At 45.8% G+C, this 20,401-nt stretch overlaps 1 protein-coding gene across 1 annotated transcript; it reads right to left on the bottom strand.

The window, feature by feature from the left end:
- CKMT2 (creatine kinase, mitochondrial 2) lies at positions 1-14,927 on the bottom strand. The gene is made up of 10 exons (XM_090276432.1): positions 14,845-14,927; positions 11,135-11,306; positions 9,648-9,846; positions 8,216-8,311; positions 7,503-7,724; positions 5,683-5,768; positions 4,623-4,746; positions 4,278-4,412; positions 3,131-3,256; positions 1-254 (listed from the first exon to the last, which is right to left on the bottom strand). The coding sequence occupies exons 2-10, from the start codon at positions 11,284-11,286 to the stop codon at positions 135-137; spliced, it is 1,260 nt and encodes a 419-aa protein (XP_090132558.1). The 5' UTR covers positions 11,287-11,306; positions 14,845-14,927; the 3' UTR covers positions 1-134.
- Positions 14,928-20,401: the final 5,474 nt, after the last annotated feature.

Here is a 20,401-nt window from a genome sequence, read left to right as displayed (position 1 = left end):
GAGATTAAGGAGAGTTTTATTGTAAAGATAGACAGGATACACAATTTTACATTTTCCCAAGTCTACAAAAACTCTCAGAGTTTATGTCTGTCATACCAGCAGACAGATTATTTATAAATTGGGAAGGGGAAAGTTTACTTCCTGCCAAACTGAGGCAAAGGTGGTGGCACCCTAATATCTTGACCTCTCTCCAACTTCTTCTCACAATCCACCAAGTAATTGACTCCATCGATGACTATCTGAACAAGCTCAACCTTTGATAGTGAAAAAGATGAATGATTAATTTTCATAGAAGACACATGCAATGCATTGATCAACACTAGCAGAATGAGAACATACATTAGCTAGAATTTATAACCATTTATTCACATTTCCCTATGGGGTTGTGGGAGGAGAGATATCTGACAGTCACTGTCAAAGATGGGAAGTACAGATATTTTACAGGGTTTCTCCCAATCTTCTTTAGTTAGAATAGTTACCACTTTGTGTGTGAGAACTTCCTTTATACAGTAGTCCCTCTCTATATCGCAGTTCACTTATCATGGCCTCACTGTATCACAGGATTTTAAAAAGTATTATATTTAATTACTTATTGTGGATTTTTCACTGTATCATGGGATTTTGCGGTACTGTATAGTTATGTTGTTAAAGTTACGTAGCTTTAAGAGTGTAGAATAAATATAGGGTTCCTACTTCGCGGGGGGGGTGGTGTCTAGAACGTAAAACCCATGATAAGTGAGGGAATACTGTATATGAAAACCATCAGTTTACATCTCAGAAACTTTTTCCCCATCAGTCTCAGCTGTAAAACAACGGAACTTGTCTAAAAGTGAAAGTACACAGTGACACCCTTGTGTTGTTATTTGGCCTGGATCTGAATTCTGACCTCCCACTAAGCTCCCCAAGCACTGAATATGCTCTAGTTCAGATATTATCACTGACACAGTAAATGTCTTTCTGAAAAATGATTTAAAATCAAATGTTTGGCAGTTGAATCATGTTTTTACTGTACCAGAGAAGTTTGCTACTTAAAGGAAACTTTGTGAATTATACTGAGATAAACTTGTTAAATTTCTGCTTTTTTGAAAGATGTTAGAACTTTGGTTTATAATTTGTTTTTAAATTAGAGCACATCTACATATGAATTTTTTCCTGGGGTCATCTCCCTAACAAATCACTTGTACCATTCCTGTAGAGACAACACTAAGTTAACAAGCAATTAGTTAACTTCAGACAGCACTAAAATACATAATGCAAGGGTGAACAGTAGAGATGGAAGGGACTGCTGAATATTAAATCTGAACATACCTTAGGCATGGGGGAGTCCAGCCCCCTGCCCACCTCTTGTCACTCATAAAGAAACTGAGGCTCCGAGAGAGGGTTGGATCAGAAAGCTAATCAGTATTAAGCAAAGAAACACATATTTTCTACCCATCCAATCAACCCATCCCAGTGTTGAAGAGGGTGTGGTAAGATGGGTATCACATTCATTGCCAGTGGAACTTGATCTTAGTATAAATCTTCTGATAGGAAACTTGGTTATAAGGACCCCTCATTTTTAACTCAGAATTTCTTTCCTAAGAATTTATCCTAACTAAATAATCAGAGTTGTAATTAGGGATATGTAAAAAGATTGTCATAGAGTTATATATAGAGATAGCCAAACAAAACATCAAATAATCAGGGAGATATTAAGTAGATAATGGACTATCTTTAATGGACTGTTATTAAACATCATATTTTTGAATATAGGAAAATGTTCATAATAGAATACATTGGGAGAAAGCTTTGTTTTAATATCAAATATATATATTATAATACCAAATTTTGTAAAAAACCTTTTTGAATAATTGTAAGAATGGAAGGCAATTCAGAATAATGTTCACAATGGTTATCTCAGGGTTATTAGTTAAATTTCAATACTTTTGGGGCATTTTTCTAACTTTTATAATGATCACCTATTAATTATACATGTAAATATTTTTCAAAGAGATGACTACCTTGCTTTCCATTAGTAAAAATCTAGTTATTATTTCTCCTTTCTTTTCCTCAGTTTATTGGTAGGGATGCCAACAGGCAATGAAATATTCAAAAACTGGCCAGAAGAAGGAAGAGCATCGATAATCCACAGATTTAATAAATGATCACTGAGTTATTAAGAGTTGTATGTAATAATAGGAGGTTTTTAAAAATTAATGATGGGTATAATACATTCAATGGAACCACATCTAGATAAGTTGGTACAATGTACTGAGATCAGTATTTGCTCAGGATTCAGATGCATGTCCCTTAAGTGTGCTCTCTTTTTTTAATCCTCGCCTGAGGATATGTTTATTGATTTCTTTTAGAAAGAGAGGAAGGGAGAGAGAGAGAGAGAAACATCAATGTGAGAGACAGACATCGATTGATTGGTTACCTCCCGTACACGCGCCCCAACCAGGAATCAAACTCACTACTTTTTGGTTTATGATATGATGCTCCAACCAACCAAGCCACCTAGCCAGGGCCTTAAGTGTGCTCTTTATGCTTCCCCTCATGCATTGCTCCAGGCCTGTATATAGTTTGCGAAGCCTTTTCATCCTATGTATTCCCAGAATCCTAAAGATTATTTTATGAGCATAATCTTATGTATACCTAGTACATACCTCATTTCTCTCTTTAGCCCCCCAAAAATATATTTCAAAAAGGATCAAGTATCTAAAAATGCCTAAATGAAGATGACAGTATGTGGCCTTCACCAAAGGAAATTCACTCAAGTCCAAATTCCACCATTTTACCACCCTCCTCAGAGAGAGCAAGCACACATATTCTCTGACTTTTCAGTGATGAAATACTACTGTCTCCTTCTGCTGAAAATCACTGGAATAGCCCCAGGGGCAAGGGGGTGACCACAGCCCCACTATGAATTCTTTTACTTGCCTGTACATTCTCAGCCCACACTGTGTGTACCTTTATGCAGTTATTTCCTGTGGATGAGCAGAATGCAGAGTGAAATACTAACCTGACTCGGGACTCAATGGGGAAAGAGGAGGTTTCAGATTTTGTGAATAAGGGAGAGTTGTTTAGGCTACTTCTCTTTCTCATAGGCTGAGTTTGTTAGTTCGTATTCAGAGAGGGAGAGAAATGTTACCTCTGACCGACCGATTCGATCTATGTTGGAAATGTCATACACATCTGCCACTGCTGCGGTGTCCACACCCCCTGTGCCACGCTTCTGCAGCCTCAGGTTCTCCAGGATCTTAGAAAAGCGAGGATCCTGGGACAGGGGTAATGCAGTGTTGTAAGAAGCAAAATCGATTCACTGTCATTGGCACATTCACTTAGAAAATGAGAGTCATTAACAGTTAATATTCATTAAGCATATCTTTACTGTATACCAGGGTGCTGTGCTGGAACTTTTAAATTTACAGCATCCCCATGAGGTAGGTATTGCTTTCATCCCCATTCACAGATGAGGAAACTAAGGTTCAGAGGAATTAATTTGCCCAAGGTCACACATCTAGAAGATTGCAGAGCTGTTATTAAATTCTTTTTAAAAAAATTTTATTAAATCTATGGGGGTGGCATTGGTTAATAAAATTATATAGGTTTCAAGTACACTGTTATTAACTTCTGTACTGCTTTTTTGGCATCTGAATGCCAGCTTTGGTGAGTTTTTATTATTGACCTATATAATAGTTCACTGATAAAATTAAAGTCATGAAGTTAAGTCAGGTCAGATAATTTTTTAGCATTGGAATTTTGAACAATAAAAACTTTTCATACTTTTTTGGCAGGAAGAACATTTTCTAAAATTATTTTCAAGTATTTGATTCACTTGGTGTGCTATTGCAGAAATTATTAATTGCCCACCAGAATCTTTTTTCCCTCCTCTTCCACAGTGGAGCTGAGGAAGTGACCACTTGCTAAGTTTGAACAGAGTGATGTGTGCCACTCCCAGGCCCAGGCCTGAAACCTTTACATGGAAACACCTGCATGCTCTCTGCCCTCCCCACAAGCTAGAACTTGGGACCTGACAGTAACCATGTGAAGAGGACAAAGGGAGAATTTAAACTTTTGTTCTTGAAGCCACAGCCCTTCCTTACAGTCCTTTATCCTTCTGTCCTATTGATATAAATGTCTTTGGAGATAAACTTAACCCTTTCTCACTATTTTCAGTTGTATGTGCAGAAAGTACAGGTTCCATCATGGGCAATGACGTGTGCTCCCTCCACAAAGCAGTCCCATCTGTGCTGATCCTGGAAGAACCCACAGGGCTGCTGGATGTATGACATTACCTTGCTGAGCTTTGGGATCTTGACGTGGACACCAGCCCGTAATCCCGTGCCAAGGTTCGAAGGGCAGGTCAGAATGTATCCCAGGCGCTCATTCCACATGAACTCCCAACCTCGTTCTTGGATTAAGCGTTCTACCTACAACAGTGGACAAATGATGGAGTTCTCAAATATCCATTCATTCAGCACATCTCAAACATCAGGGAGAAATGTGTGTATGTGAGTGCTATGATCCCAAGAAAAAATTATCCCCATCCTGGAAGCCATTATAGTGTCTTCTTTTAATAATGAAAAAAATAAAGATATTTTATTTTAGTGAATATTCAGAAATCTCTAATAACATCTTACTTCTTTTAGTCCACGACAGAATCGCTCAAATACTCTTTTCATATTGCCTCCTTTTTCCATAGAGATTACCCTGGTGTGGTCTTCCTCATTAATCCAGATGAGAAATGTCTTGTCATAATTATGCCTAATGAAGAGAGAAATATGGTGTTGAGTGTTAATTATATTTGTTTCAACACATGAAAATTCCCATTACCTCTGTAGCTTGATTGCTTCATTTCACATTCCTCATTTCCTAGATGGCCCTAATCTCTTAATTGTGCCTGAACAAGTACTACAAAATACTGTTACCATGACAGAATGAAGAATAAGACCAACTCAAACTCTTATAGATGTCATGTTTTTGCCCAGCAACAGGCTAGTATGACCATAATTCAACTATGGTAACATTTGGCTTTGACACTAATAAGGGTATTTTGTCTCATAGTAGATTCAACCAGAATCTTGTTGGTCCTTTAAAAAAAAAAAAAAAAAAAAAAAGATTTTACCTGCAGCCTAAGGTATCTGTGGTGCAGAAAACTTCACTTCTGTTTGCTGTATAGATCCTGCCTATCCACCCCCACTGAGCAGCTGCTCACGAACAGTTTTATCTCATCTCTTTTGGGCAGTGTCATAATAACCTACCAAGATACAGGAATCAAAGTGGACTGAGGACTGTTGGCCAAGATAAAATATATGTATATTCGATATCCATTCTTCCTTGTAGGGTTTTGCTTAAATCCTCAATATTTATTTTTCATTTTCTGTTCTTTTGTTTTAATGTCATGAAACAGATTCTCTGTGAGGTCAAATAATATGAAGCTAATTTTTTTCTTAAAAATATAGTCTTTTTCTCATGCATAATTCATGCACACCAGCAAACATTCCTATACTTCTTAAAAACATTACAATACTTAGATATTTTAAATACACACACACACACACATTCTAAATATTCTTCTCCATTTAGCTGAAGCCAGGCATGCTGTCAAGTGCAAGTCACAGCAACTTCAGGTTAGGACAAGTAGAGGATCTGAAGGAATTCCTCTGCACACATTGCAAATGGGAAATGCTATGTCCATACCAGATTCCCCGGGCGTCTGGCCAGTCACGGGCCATCCCAGCACATGTTAATAAAGGGGATACTGGTTTATCAAACAGAAAGTGATCCTGCAGGCCAAAAGGGACAAAGCAGAAAGGAGAAACTGGTGAGATCAGACATGACAGCAAATGCTAGGTATCCAAGTTTCAACTAACTAATAATGGCCAAGGTCTCTCAGGCAGTGGTTCTTAGCCTTGGCTTCCCACTAGAATAACCTGAGAACTTAAAAAAAAAAAAAAAAAAAAAAAACTAATGCCCATTCCCCAGAGACCCTGACTATTTTTTATGAAGTGTATCCTGGACATCAGGATTTTTAAAAGCTATTCAGGTGATGATTCTAGTGTATAGCTAAGGTTGAAACCCACTGGCTCAGCCCAGAGGGGAATACATCATTGCTATGGAGTGTGTGAACCCCACCAGCACCAATCCTAGGCAATGGCAGTGTGGGCAGTGAGTAAGGGGGGCTATCCTGAAAAGTCTGTCCTACACAGCCACCATTCCCTGTTTCTAACATTATTGACTCATTATCATCCCTTTCATTAAAAAATATTAAAATGTAAAATAATGATCTATAAATAAAAATAGCCACTATTAACTTAATGCTCACTATGTGCTGGGCTTTATGCTATGTGCTTTTATTTCCTGAATTCTCACAACAACACTAGGAGGCAAGTGTAATCATGCTATTTCATAGGTGAAAAAGAAAACCTGAGATTCAGAAAGAGAAAATAACCTACCTGGTATCACAAAGCTAGGAGGTGGCAGAATCTAGATTCAAACCTATGGCTCCCAAGCTTGTGCCTTTAACTACAATATACTATTCTACATATCAAAACAAATATCAAGTGACTGACATTTTTTCTTTCTGTGTGTACACAGTAAGAATATGAATATGGATACCATGTATTCAGTTATTACACTGAAGTAAGAAATCAAGGGGATATGGAGAAGGAAGTCTTTCTTCCATCTCTGAGAAGTAAAAGAGGTCAGAGACTTGAGCCAGGATGGGCTTGTAGACTGTCACCGCCCATGAAACAGTGTGTCCCTTAACCTGGAATTGAAAAGTGACCACTTGAGGTGCAGGAGGGCCAGTTTTGTAACCAGACAGGGGGAAGCTTGGCCCAAGGGCTGCAGAGACAAGGCGTGGGAGGCCCACAGACCATGCAGCTGCCTGTGAGGTTTGGAAATGAGGCATAGTTTGTGGCACTGCATCTTCTGAAATGACAGGTTTTGTTTCTGCTGCTTCTTGGACTTTAATTAAAAGTTTCTTCTGAAACTGCCATCCAGTTTTAGCAAAGATAAATAAGAAACGTGGGTTTTGTCTACTCTGGAGTTAGAGTGAGGCCGGCAGGCTGAGGAGGCAGCAGGAATCCCAGAGGCTAGCTCCAATGCCAGTCAGGGCAGGCCTTCCACCTGGATAATTTCCTTTCCAGGTTTTCCTAATTTCCACAACTTTCTTCGGGTGTGGTAATGGGGACCATCCGCAGGACCCAGACTGGCTTTTCCACACCCAATCCTTCCTATTTACCAACAGGAGATGAGTCCTCCATTAGCCCTTACCCACGGATCCCCAGCCCACCAAATCCATATAGGAGTTTCCTCTGCAGAGTTTACCGTTAGAGTATTTTCCTGGCTTGACCTAAAGTTTTGAGGCCTCATCTTCATTATTCTGAACACGCTGAACACCAGCAAGCTCCCAGCCGGGGCAGGGGTCCGAGCGCAGGGAGAGACCGCACTGCGTGGGCGAGGGCTCCTGGCTCAGCCCCACCCCAGGCAGCCCGGGTGGTTCAGGGGCCACTCACGTCGATGAGCCGCTGCTGGTCCTGCTCCGTCATCTCAGACAGCCTGTAGTAGCGCCCGGCCAGGTCCCCCTTGAGGCCGTCCAGGGCCGTGACAGCCACGTTCTCCACCTCCCTGCGCTCGGCGCGGCTGCAGGCCGGCGGCAGGCTCAGCCCGCGGATGCTGCGGCCGGTGCGCACCCGAGAGGACAGCACGTAGCGCTCGTCAAACTGCCCGTGGGTGATCTGCAAGCAGAGCGTGGGGTCACCGCAGCCGGCCTGGGGCGACGATCCTGCCACAACCACCACCCGCTGACTGGCAGTGTCCCTGAAGGGGCCCTCAGGCACCGGGCACATATGCACAACTAACATGCTGGACACATTCTGGGATTCGAGGTGGGGGGCAGGTGCTTAGGAAAGTGAGCTGAAGCAGAGCTATTTGTACAGCGCTGCCTGGAATCCCGCCCCCGTCCCCTAACGCAGTTAGGTGTGGTATGAAGAAAGGAATTGCTTTGGGAAAGGCTTCAAGTTAGTGACCCCAACGCCCTAGTAGTACTTATTAAGGAAAACGGACTTTGGGACTTTCCTGACCTTCTCAGGGGCCCTCTAGGAAGTATGCTTTACTAGGGGATCACAGAACTTTTAAGTGGCATCTGACCCAGGGGCACTTCGGTGTTCCTCCCTGTGGGCCCTGGAATGCCAGCTTCATAGGGGGGTTCAGAGGAGGCTGAGCCTACCTTGGATGCGTCCAGATCCGTGGGGTGCTTCATCGCTCTGGGGTCATAGCCATTGTGCCTGAGTTTGATGACAGGGTCAAAAAGGTCGGCAAACACCTGCAGGAGGAAAGGTGCTCCTGTTTCTTCTTTCATTGGTTTGTCTACTAGTTAAAGACTACCATGCAGAAAGTGGGTGTGAGAGCGGATTAGTGGTTGATGATGATAATGAGGAGGATGATAGACTTATATCAGAGAAAACCTCTTGGAAGCACCTTGCCCCTTGGGAGAGGAACAGCTTGCAGGACTCCGTCCTTGTACCTTCCTCCCTAACCATTCTGCCAAGCTCACTGCCATCAGACTGAACAAGAAAACCTTGCGTTGAAGAATTTGAGGGTTTTCTCCTTTGTGGGGTAAAAGAAGCTGCTAGATCAGAGGCTAATCATTTTTGTGGTCAAAATGGAGTTTTGCAACATAATAAATTCATGGAAAGCTGGCTGCACCAGAAGGAAAGCACACAACGCCAGTCAGGGCAAAGCAGAGACCTCTCACCCTGTGAGGACCTTCCCAGCTCAAAATATCTCTTGCAAAATCTATTTCTTGAGAACTAAAAACTTCAAGAACAACCTTTAGGTAAAAGAACCTTAAAGGAGTCATAACCGAACAGTCTGCAGGCTTAGGGAGCTGCGGGAAGTAGGCGATGGGGTGGTGGCTGCAGGGGGCTAGCTCTAGTTGGGACTCCAGGAGCCCAGTGTGTGCCCTTCTGCGCAGAAAGGAGAGACCAGTCCTGCTTCCTCGGGAGCACCCCTCCATCCTGCTGATGGCTGCCTCCCAGGGCCCTGCGTTCAGCTTCCTGAAGCAGAGGTGCTAGGAGGGCGGGCCTCAGGGAGGCAGGCTAGTGGCATCTGCCATGACCAGAAGCTGCTCTATGGAGAGGCCCGCATGGCGACTGAGTTCCCTTAGCAGCATGCCATCCTGTGCTTCTGTGCCGAAGACAGGGATGTGAAGATCATGGGATTTCTACGAGAGACTTGAACTCAGAAGTCTGGGATCCAGTGGTTGGGTAATCAGTAATTCTCAAACTAAAGACACACCATACCATCTTCCCCCCTCAATAAAGCCCAGCCACTAACATGTCATCTCCTAATGCCTTGCAGGTGAATGTATATCACCAATGAAATCAATTAAAATATTTTATTTTTTCCCTGTACCCATTTATTCCTTTGCTAATCTCAGAGAGCTTTGTCATGCAACCCATTCTAGAGCAACAGCAAAGGAGGCCTTGACCTGGGAAACTGTAGACGCATTAGAAAGCATTCCAGGTGTTCTGAAGCTGGCTTCTGTTTCTGGGAGCCCTGCCTGAGAAGGCAGAAAGCTGGCCCCATAGAGAAAAGGACTCTGGAACCTAGAGTCTCCCCCTGCTCACTGTTCTGGAACCAACAGCTGGCAGTTTTACCTCATAGGACTCCTCGTCACCAGCCACCATGCCCACAGTCTTTATGAAGGGGTGGCCGGGGTTGTCCACTCCAGTCTGGATGCACTGGTCCAGGGTGTAGCCTCCAGGCGTCGCCTTGTTGCGGAGCTTGGCATAGATGGAGGGGGTGAGGCACTCGGCCATGCAGTTGTTGTGCTTGCGGAGGTCAGGGTAGTCTGCACTGCGTACGGAGGGGGCAGGCTTTCAGTGAGCAGCCCCTGAAGGCGGGGCCCTGGGAGCGGGCTCTGCATCTGCCCATCCTTCCACCAGGCTCTCTCCAGCCAGGAGGCACAGGGGCACTTGGCTAGGAGTCATGACTTAAGTAAGTCAGATTTTTTTTTTTTAAGTCTCCTAAACTGCCAGGGAAAAGGGACCTGGACCATGATGCTGGCTGCAGCAGCCCTCGACGGTGGCTCACATTATGTAAAGAGGCAATAGAGTGAAAATAATTAGAAAATAAATTGAAATCACATGCAGATTTTTTTAAATCATAAAGTTTTGGTAAAATACAACAGGCACATTTTGGCCCCTTCAGTCTATGGTAAAGAGGCTGAAACCCTGCAGGTGGGACTACATAGAAGTGCAGTTATTTATCTGTCCTCTTCCTGTGATGCCAGCTCTGTGAGCACCTGCTTTGTTGAGAATAGTGTCTGGCTATTGAAACAGTCAATCTCTGTTGGAATAATACATAGAAAGAAATAAAATGGGGTGCTATTCTACTCTGAGATATGAATTGGTTGAAGAATAGGATTCAGGACCACCACAGGTTCAAACACAGGTAATCTCACTTCCGGAATTCCTGAGGTGCATGCTGGGAGCCGCTCACTCCCACAGAGATCCTGATTCCCACAGGAGAAGCCCTCCAAGTTTTCCCTGTCTCTCCCATCTACACCTGCCTATGCGGGATCCCTTCAAGTCAGCACCACACTCCAGCTCCGTTCAGGGTGCTCTCTCATTCACAGCCAGATTCAGGGCTGAGAAAACATGTCCATCTTCACCACGTCTCCATGTCCCACCTGCAATGTCCTTTAAAGCTGATCCTTAAAATCAACACTGTAACATCACATTTTCCAGAAGGCATTATAGCAGGGATGAGACATGAGTCCAGAATCAGTGTCCCTGGATTTGCATTTGACTTCACTAGTTGTGTGAACTTGGGCACTATTTAATTATTCTAAGCCTCCATTTCATCACAAAGGGATGCTAAGCTGACTAAAATATATTCTCCATAGGTAGCGCTTAACACACATAAAAATGCTCAACAGATGTTAACTATGACTCCCATTACTATCCAACGAGACCGTGAGCTCTGGGCAGGAACGGGGCTGCTACACTGCCTTGCATTTGCCGCAGGTGGCTGTACCCTGTACCTGCTGAGGCAGTTTGACTTAGTCTCCAAGACAGTGTCCAGTGGGGGAAAGCACAGTTTCGCTGGCACTTGGAGTGTTTTCAAAGCCAAGATGACTCACCTTGGAGGGAATAGCTTGTGCTGGTCCCGGGTCTCAGCACGCACATTCTGCCGGTTCAGCAGGTACCCAGTGGTCAGGGCACTGGTGCCCATGGTAGCAAATAAGAGCGAAGCATTGCGGCCAGTTAGCAACTTCGAGAAGGCACTGGTCATCCTTCCTCTTGGGTGAGTGTCTGGGAAGCAGAGAAGCAGGATTAGACAGCCCTGCCGTGTGGCCTGGAACCACAACACAGAGCTCAACGGGCAGGAGAAGGAGCTACAGGAGCCATAGGCCATCTTGCGGTTTGTTTTGTTTTTCTCTTTTCCTTTCTCCCCCACACCCCTTCATAGTGCCTGGGAAAATCTGGGTAGTTTTAGACATTGTGGATGTCAAACCACCTGAAGTCTATGACCATTTGTTTCTCTAATAATATGATATGGAAAAAAATAAACAAAAACAGAGGATTCTGGCTTTGTGGCTCCCTAGAAGGGCTCTTCCATCCCTGCACACCCAGTCAAACTTCACTGTCTTTTTTTTTTTTCTTCTTTAACTAGTATTTATTGAGCTCCTACCATGAGCCATGTACCATGCAAGAGGCCTTACATTGTCTTCAGTCTTTGCAACAATCTTCCCAAGTGAGCATTATTTTACAGATGGGGAAACTGAGGCTCAAGAGATGGTAAGTGGCCTGCTCCATATCTCAGGGCCAGCACATTTAAAGAGCTAGGATTTGAACCCAGGCTTGTCTTTGGTCCTGGATTCAGGGCTCTTGCAGTCCCCAGCACCTTTTCTGCAGCTCCCCACTGACCAGCAATTGCAGGGAAATGACCTTTGTGATTTAGGGCTTCAGAGTGCCAGTCATCACACTGCTCAGTTAAACTCCCAAGACTGCAGAAACATATTTATCACAGTAGCTCCTAGTCACAGGATTATCACCTCAGAGCATATGACCCTCCTTGAGTCCCAGAATATAAGCCTGTTCTCTTTCCTTGTCCTCAGACTTCTGCTGCTGAAGTGGCCCTGATGCCAGGGTACCTCTGCCCACTCTACTTTGATGCCAAGTGCCCAACAGGACAGCTAGCCTTGCTGGGGACTCTAGGCTGGTCTGCCTTTCTCTAAGGAGAATTTGTTCTTGTATTCTCTTTCCATCCCACCTCTCTCCTCCATTGTACAAAAGTAGGGATTGTGGGGTAAGGAGTGAGGTTATCTCTAGCTCTGTAGAAGCTGTCTGCCTCAATTTCCCTAACCTTCGGAACACGTCTATGACTCCTGATTTGTAAAACATTGCTTACAGCATCAGGGCTAAGTGCCACAGAATTCCCGGGCTCCAAGCCAGGGCGATTTTTACATGGGGTACAAGATGACAGACAAAGTCAACAATGTCATTTTACTCCTACACTTGCCCTCTCCATTAAAAAACAAGAGCCAGACATTAAGCCCTTTTGTCACAGTGCTCAAGAGCTGTCTATCTCTCAGTCCCAGGCAAGTGCACACAGGGAGTCTGGGCCCTGGTCCAAGGGTTTTGTCTGGTTTCAAGACATCCTGAAATGTGGGGGCCTTCGGTTCTGTTACTGCCTCAATTCTGAGCCTCCTGGTCGTCCTGAATATCCTGGATGGAGGCACCACGGGTGCCTTTCTGCTGACTCAGAGTTATTTCTGGTCCAGCTGTACATGGTGTCCACGTGCCTGAGCTCCTTGGGGACAGAGGACAGTGCCAGGACCATGTGACAGCTTTCCTTCCAGAGAGTCACCCCCAATAGTGGACATCTAGGGCTGGACCAGCTCCACAGAACACCAAACAAATGCCCACGATGGCCAGTCTCCTAGGCCAGCAGAAAACAGCTGCCTCCTCCCGTTCTAAGAGAGCAAAGGGTTCATGTTACTCCATCACCACCAGATGCACTGTCAGCCTAGTTGGCACCCTTGGCATCTCAGCTTTATTCAGCAAGTAGAAAGTAGTAGGCGGGAGGTGTTCACAGTCTACCCACAAGGCAGAGGCCTTTCCTAGGATTCCTTGTGATGAAGACATAGGAAAATTACCCGACTCTTAGCCAAGGGTAAATTGTTTTTAAGAAAATAGGAAGTTAGAACCATCTAGTCCTTTGAAATGCTGTAAAGGAGTGGGTGCCTCCTTCCCTGCCCAAGGTTAGGATTCTCTGGCTTCTTAGGCAGGGGTGGGTGTAACCTCTGACAGTCACCTTCAAGGCTGGTTCCCTTCGGGATTCCTAACTCAGTGGGCAGGAACTCCAAGAATGCTGGACACATGCTTCTGCATGACTTCTCTGAGACAACGGATGGATCCTTCTCTAAGCTGCAGCAGAGAGGGAGACCAGGGCCTCCAGGCCAAGCCTAAGTCTGCACCAGAACTGATTCCCATCCTGCCTCTGCACACCCAGGACTCCCCATGCCTTATCCTCCCCCAGAACCCTTAGTTTCCTGAACCTTCCTCAGATGCTGCTTCAGGAAAACTGACCTGGCCCACTCTCTGAGATGGTGATTTGATCCTGAAGCTGGCAGAGTCCACAGGAGCATGTGGCATGCGTGTGCTTTGCTGGAATGGTGCCTTAGCCCACAGAAGGTTTAACTCTAGAGGCTAAGGTCTTTGGAAAAGATGCTTATAAATGCAGAGGAGGACATGGGGTGCTCCTACCGCCGAATAAGCCCAGCTCTCCTGAGAGAGCCTGCGTGGTCAGGAAGCCCTTTGTCAAGTTCTCATGGTGGTCTTGTTCTTCTCCATGAGAACAGAGAGAACACGCCAAGGACAGAGGAAATGTGAGATCTGCGGGCAGGAAAGGGCGCTCCTGGGAACAGCACACCAGCTGAACTGGCTCAGCCTTGTCACGGGGGCACTGACTGCTGCATCCCATGATTCCGGCTGACCCTGGAGGGGTCACAGAGTGGGCAGGTCTAAGGGACAGCACTGAGGAGAGCCAGGAGGGTTTGGCTTGTTCTGGCCGATGTGACCATCCACACCCACCAGAGCCTTCAAAGCTGGAGATGTCACCCACTCCCGCAGCAAGAGCAGGGCTGACAGCAGCTCCCTGAGAGTCCACCAGCCATTAGGAAAAAACAGGCTTTTGCCAGAGATAAAACACGTGTAGGCCAACACTGCAGCATTTTTACCTCCAGCAGGGAAGAATGGTTACTTGGCTCATCATTAATGTGTTAGTAATTTCAAAACTGAATCTCTGGCAACAATATGAACCAGTTTAAATTGAATCCAGTTATTTTGCCAATTAGTAATTAGCTCCTGCGGTGGACCTCGCAGTGTTCATTTTTCAGTTAGTGTACCCCAAGTCACTGATCTGCACCCCTTCTGATACTGCTGAGGGAAACCATTCCCAGAAGCAGGTCGATTAGCCTCTGTAAATTACAAGGGAAAGAAAGCTGAAGGTTCAAGTCCCACATTTAGTGACATTTAGACATTTTTTCCATCAAGAAAAAATCTTGATTCTCTATCAAAAACAAGCTTTGCAAGCAGGGTGCTGGTACAGGTCGGCACCTCATGTCTCACAGAATGGACTTGGCACTTCACCTGCGCCTGTGTGCAAGGGACAGCGTAAGGCTTCGGTACAGGACTTCTTTAGTTACCACAAAAGTGCTAGGGAAAACCGCCCTATATTTGGACCCGGCCCACAGCCCTGGGTCCACTACTCGCAAGACCCCTCATACGGTTCGAGCAATGCCCCCCGCTTAGGAAGAGTAAAGCCGAGTTGCATGGTGTCACTGACCTTGGAGCTGGAGTCTTCCGCGTCCTGCTGCAAGCACACAGCCAAGCCGTGTAAGGGGAGCCGGCAGGGCCTGGCCTGGAAAAGGCTCCCCGGCTGGGCGGGGCGGGGCTAGAGCCCCTCTGGCCAATCCCATCCAGGACCTCTGGCTGCACTTGTTCCCCAGCTGTGCCCTTGAAGGCCAGCCACTGACTTCTTTGCTACCCAGCCCTGGGCTCTTTCTAGCACCTGCCGTTTCTCTGAAATGTTTCGCTACCCCAGGTCCGGTACTGGAAGCTGCCTCTCCCAGGGCTCTGTGAGGCATTTAGGGGCCGGCAACCCAGCTCACCGGCTGCTGAGTCCTGCAGGAGCTGTCATCAAGGTACAAGGGCCTGCTGGGGAAACTGTCACACCTGTCAGGGGACTTGTTTCTACTTTCCCTCAAGTTTGCCATCTCTGGGGCCGTGGTTAGGTCTGCATAATGACCCCCATCCCACCCTAGCCGAGCTCTGGGAGGAAAAAGATGTCTAAAGCTCCCACTCTCCTGCTGCTAACCCAGCCCTGAGCCAGGGACGAGGGACCCCCTTCCAAGTTGTCTGGGACCAGGATTCAGCGACAATAACAATCACGTTTCTCTTTTGAAGTAGATTGCTAGACAATCTCACTTTCTATCCACACCAGCTTAACATGTCACCCAGAAAACCCAGCAGGCCATATTCCTGCTTAAAAATAGCCCTCCTTGGGATATCCGCCACGAACCGGAAAGGTTGACCACAAATAGCAACGACCCACCAGGACTCTGGGCAGCAGCCCTGCCTTTGCAGAGGGAGCTCTCCTAGGCCCCTGGCCACTGTCACGTAGGCAGCTTCTGTGGCCACGTGCACACCAACAACTGAGTCCTTTCCCTTTTTTCTCAGCGCCCACCCCGTGCTTAGAAGAGCTGACGGCGCAGTGGGTGGAGCCTGGGAACAACCTTCCACCTAGAGGAGCTCTCTGTCACAGTTTCCAATTATTTTAAATATAACCCATAGCAAAAATATCTATTTTCCCTCTGCATGGGGGTACCGACTGGGAGAGCCCATGAGGGGGCCTTCTGGGGGCTGGAAAATTCCCCTTTTGGGGAGCGTTGTATGGGTGTACACACATGTAAACATTTCTCCCGTTGTACATTTAAGATTCAAGCACTTGACTGTGTATTTCTCATACCTCAATGGCTTCATATGTTATCATGATGACCTAGCTTACATTAAATTGAAATTTTTAAAATATGCTTTATTGTTTATGCTATTACAGTTGTCCCAATTTCTTTTCCCTTTGTTCCCCTCCACCCAGTGGACCCCCTCCCTCCAGTTGTCCCTCACCCCTTAGTCCATGCCCATTGGTGGTGCATATAGTTCTTCTCAACATCTTCCTATCTACTCCACTTTCTCCTACTATGCTTCTTAATTCCTGTACCATCTCCTTCCCTTTCCCTCCTCCCTCCTCCCCACTGACCTCCCCCCAAAATGTTCCCCATACCTATAATTCTTTTCCCACTCTTGTTGCCTACTTAGTCTGCCTTTGTTTCAATTCCCTAGCTTCTGTTGGTTGTTGTGATAGTTTTCATTTTAATGTTCATAGTTTTGATCCTCCTTCTCCTAAACCAATCCCTTTAACATTTCATATAACAGTGGTTTGGATCTGATGAACTCCTTCAGTTTTACTTTGTCCTGGAAGCACTTTCTCTGCCCTTCTATTCTGAATGACAGCTTTGCTGGATAGAGTAATCGTGGTTATAGGTTTTTGCTTTTCATTACTTTGAATCTTTCTTGCCAGTCCCTTCTTGCCTGCAGAGTTTCTTTTGAGAAATCAGCTGATAGTCTTATTGGGACCCCTTTGTACATAATTCTTTTCTTCTCTCTTTCTGCTTTTAATATTCTCTCTGTATCCTTAATTTTTGACATTTTGATTCTAATGTGTCTTGGTGTGGTTCTCCCTGGGTCCAGTTTTTTGGGAACTCTCTGTGCTTCCTGGACCTGTAAGTCTATTTCCTTCCCCAGGTTAGGGAAGTTCTGCTTCATTATTTTTTCACATAATTTTTTCATTTCTAGTTCTTCTTCTTCACCTTCTGGTAGCCCTATGATTCGGATGTTGGCCCGCTTATAGCTGTCCGATAAGTTTCTGAGCCTCTCCTCATTTTCCTCACTTCTCATTTTCTCTTTCTGCACTGGTTGACTGTTTACTCCTTCCCTATGTTCCAATTTGTTGATTTGATCTGTGGTTTTCTCTCCCTCACAACTTGTTTTGTATGTGTTTTTGTTTGTTTCAGCAGGACTAGCCTTCATTCTTTCCCTGTCTTGTTTAAGATCTGCTGTCAGGTCTGTAAGCACTCTTATAACCAAAACTCTGAACTGAGCCTCAGAAAGATTTCCTATCTGCTGCTTCGTTAGATTAGATATTTGCTGTCTGGTCAGCTGCATCACTGGGATCTCTATCATGATCTGTGCCATCCTGACGGTTTTGTGTTTACCTTTGCTTCCTGGGCAGAGCTGCCACACCTCCTATGCTATAGGGGGCGGAGCCCTGTGCACTCATCACAACCAGGTGACCCGTCTCACCACACTGTGGCATTTTGGGTAGGGGTGGGGGTCCAAGATGGATTCCTGCCATTCACTCTCCGCTGAGAGACTGGAAGCCTCCTCCTCCATTGCCAACCCCTCCGGCCTCACAGTCCAAGGCAATGGAAGTCTGCCTTCCCCGGCTTTGGAATCGCAAGCTGATGGGTCTGGTCTTCAGCCAGGGGTGCTCCCCAAGCGCTTCTTGCCTCCCCCTAAATATGGGTGTCTGTGCTTGCCGCTGTCCTGCCTTCGTCACTGCTGCTGCTGCGGACAGCACAGCTTGAACTCTCCTCCCCGGCTTTGCCCCTTCTACCTGTCTGGACGAGCACCACTTTTTTATAACTTCATACGTTGGATTTCCATTTATTTTCTGTAACTTCTGGTTATTTCTGGTTTTGCAGTAGTTGTATTCCTTCTCAGTTGTGGAGGGAGACAGAACATGTCAGTCTAGGTCTCCATATTGGCCGGAAGTCTCCTGTGTTTCTTTGTTTCCATGTCCCAGGGAGAGCTGTCGCTCCTACTATGTTGTAAGGGGCAGAGAATTAGGGATTCATCAGTAATGGCGACCTGTTTCACCACATTGTGGCGCTGTATGCAGGGGAGGGGTCTGAGAGGGAACAATGCCGCTTTCCCAGCACTCGTCCCTTTTCCAGGCACTTCTCCCACTTCCACACTGGACTGGCACCCCTCTAGCTGCTGCCCTGGCCATTGTTCCCAGAGTGGGTGGGTCTGCGAATGTTCTAGGTCTGTGGGGGCCCTTTAAACAAGCAGACTCTGCTGAGAGACCAGCAGTTTTTGCCTCCGTCCCAATCCCCACTGGTTTGCACAGTCAAAAGCAATGAGTCTTGATTTTCCCTGGAGCTGAGACAGTGAGCTGCGCAGTCTGGTGAGGAGCTGGGAATGCTCCCCAGGTGTCCCTCCTGACTTTTTAAAATGTGTAACTGTGCTTTCTGCCAGGCTGCTGCTGTTGCCACTGCTGCCACCACCACACTGAGTCCTCTCTGCCCCAGCTCCACCCCTCCTACCTGTCTGGATGAGCATTTCTTCCTTATATCTTTGTTTGCTGGACTTCCATGCACTTTGATTTTCTGGAACTTTTGGTTGTTTCTGGTTTTGAGGTAGTTGTATTCCTTCTTAGTTGTGGAGGGAGACACAGCATGTCTGTCTATGCCTCAGTTTTGGCTGGAAATCTAAATTGAAATTTTTACAAAGCAATAGTTACCCTTTCTACGTATGACATATTCAAATATTTTCTAGGCCCTTCTTTGTTATTTCATTAAAACGATTGCGATTGGGACCAACCAAACTGATTGCGTGATCTTCTAAGGAGTCCGAGTTTCCAGTGTGCACACTCTGTCGCAATGGACCAGGTCCCTCGCGCCCTTGGTAGCCTCGCCTGGCAATGAGCAGTGAACTGGAGGTCTTGTGGGGCTGACCAGCCGCTGAGGAGACAACTCTGCGGGTTGGGATGGGGGACAGGGGTGAGGGGTGTCTAGGCTTATTTCTTCCCAAAATAGTTCTTTTGCACACCTACAGTTTCAGGTCAGTTCAAGCACTGAGTGAAATAAATCCAGTGACCCTAAAATAACCAGATCCCAGATGCAGAAAATGATGAGGCCTTGAAGAGCAAGGGAACATCAAGTTTAAAGAATGGTGGTTACCACAGGAAATGCTTCTTCTTTTTCTCTTTTCCCTATTCCTTACTAAGGGACAATTAGGGTGCCCACCCACACACCTTACCTCCCTTCTTCATCTTACAGTGAATAAGGTCAGCATAAGAGAAGTTGGAACAGGTTCAGTAAAGGGGGTATCACTCTTTGGGGCCCAGGCTGCCTTCAAGCACATTACAAAGGTGGTTGGTAGGGGTGGCAACTTCTGCACGATTCACAGCAGAGATTCCAGATTCCAAAAAATCCTCCAAGCGCGTTCCCTGCCCTATGCCTTTACTTCTCTCTCATCGTTGCCAACTCTCTTCACAGTCCAGGGGCTCCATCCATCCCTAGTAGCCAGCGTGGCCATGTGGCTGACTCTTGCCATAGGGACAGGAAGAGATGTGAAATACAGAGCTGCCGTGTTGTTTGCTTTAGAGGGAATCTGTTTTGGGCTTATTTCTTTTCTGTCCCTAGATCCTGTTGGAGCCTGGATATTGCAGGACCCAGATTGACTGACAGGCAAGGATGGCCAAGAAATGAGATGAGAGGAACCACGCTCCCCGAGTCCCCGCCAGCCTGACTGCTCATTTCAGGAGTGGAAAAGGAAGCCAAGGGGATAGGAAGTACCCCAAATCTTCCTTTTCTCAGTTCTCGCTTGTGCTTAACGGCTGCCTCATGGTCTCTTCAGCTCTAAATATTAGGGCAACATTATCTACTTGGAAAAACAAAGTATTTTCATATGTATTATTTCATATAAAAATGCAACAATTCTAAGGGCAGATATGAGTCTTTTTTTATGGATGGGGAACTTGGCCTCAGAAGGGCAAGGAGCCCATCCAAGGTCAGAGCTAGCAGGGGCTGGTCTGGGCCTCCCCCTCCACAGCTTGTCTTCTCTCTGTGTTGAGCTGACAGTAGGTGAACAGAGTTGTTCGGGCAGTAGTGAGTCATGTGTGCCTGGAGGTAGTCAAACATGGGCCAGGATGTCACAGGAAAGATTTACTCCCTGGAAAGACAGTAGGACTAGATGACCCTTAAATTCTCTTTTGAGGTCCATCAAATTATCTAATTTTGAGCACCTGCAACATGGACTTCTTTTAAACCATTCCCCCCCTAAACTTTAAAAGTAAAACATTCTGAAGGAGCTCATTGCTACAAAGGAGAAAAATACGAAATGAATTCAATGAAGAGGCTAATGAGACGTTTGAGATTTCAAGAAAGGCAAAGTTTAATTTGCATATAGGCATATAGGCCAGTGTCAGGCCACAGCACAAATCCCTCTGTCGGTATCACAAGTCAGAAGATTTCCAAAGTAACTGGACACAAACAATATGC

Source organism: Furipterus horrens, unplaced genomic scaffold (genome assembly GCF_987537825.1).
Source record: "Furipterus horrens unplaced genomic scaffold, mFurHor1.1.pri manual_scaffold_5, whole genome shotgun sequence".
In the NCBI taxonomy this organism is placed as follows: domain Eukaryota; kingdom Metazoa; phylum Chordata; class Mammalia; order Chiroptera; family Furipteridae; genus Furipterus; species Furipterus horrens.
Note: the sequence above shows the minus strand (reverse complement) of the source record. Positions and strands in the feature narration are given on the sequence as shown.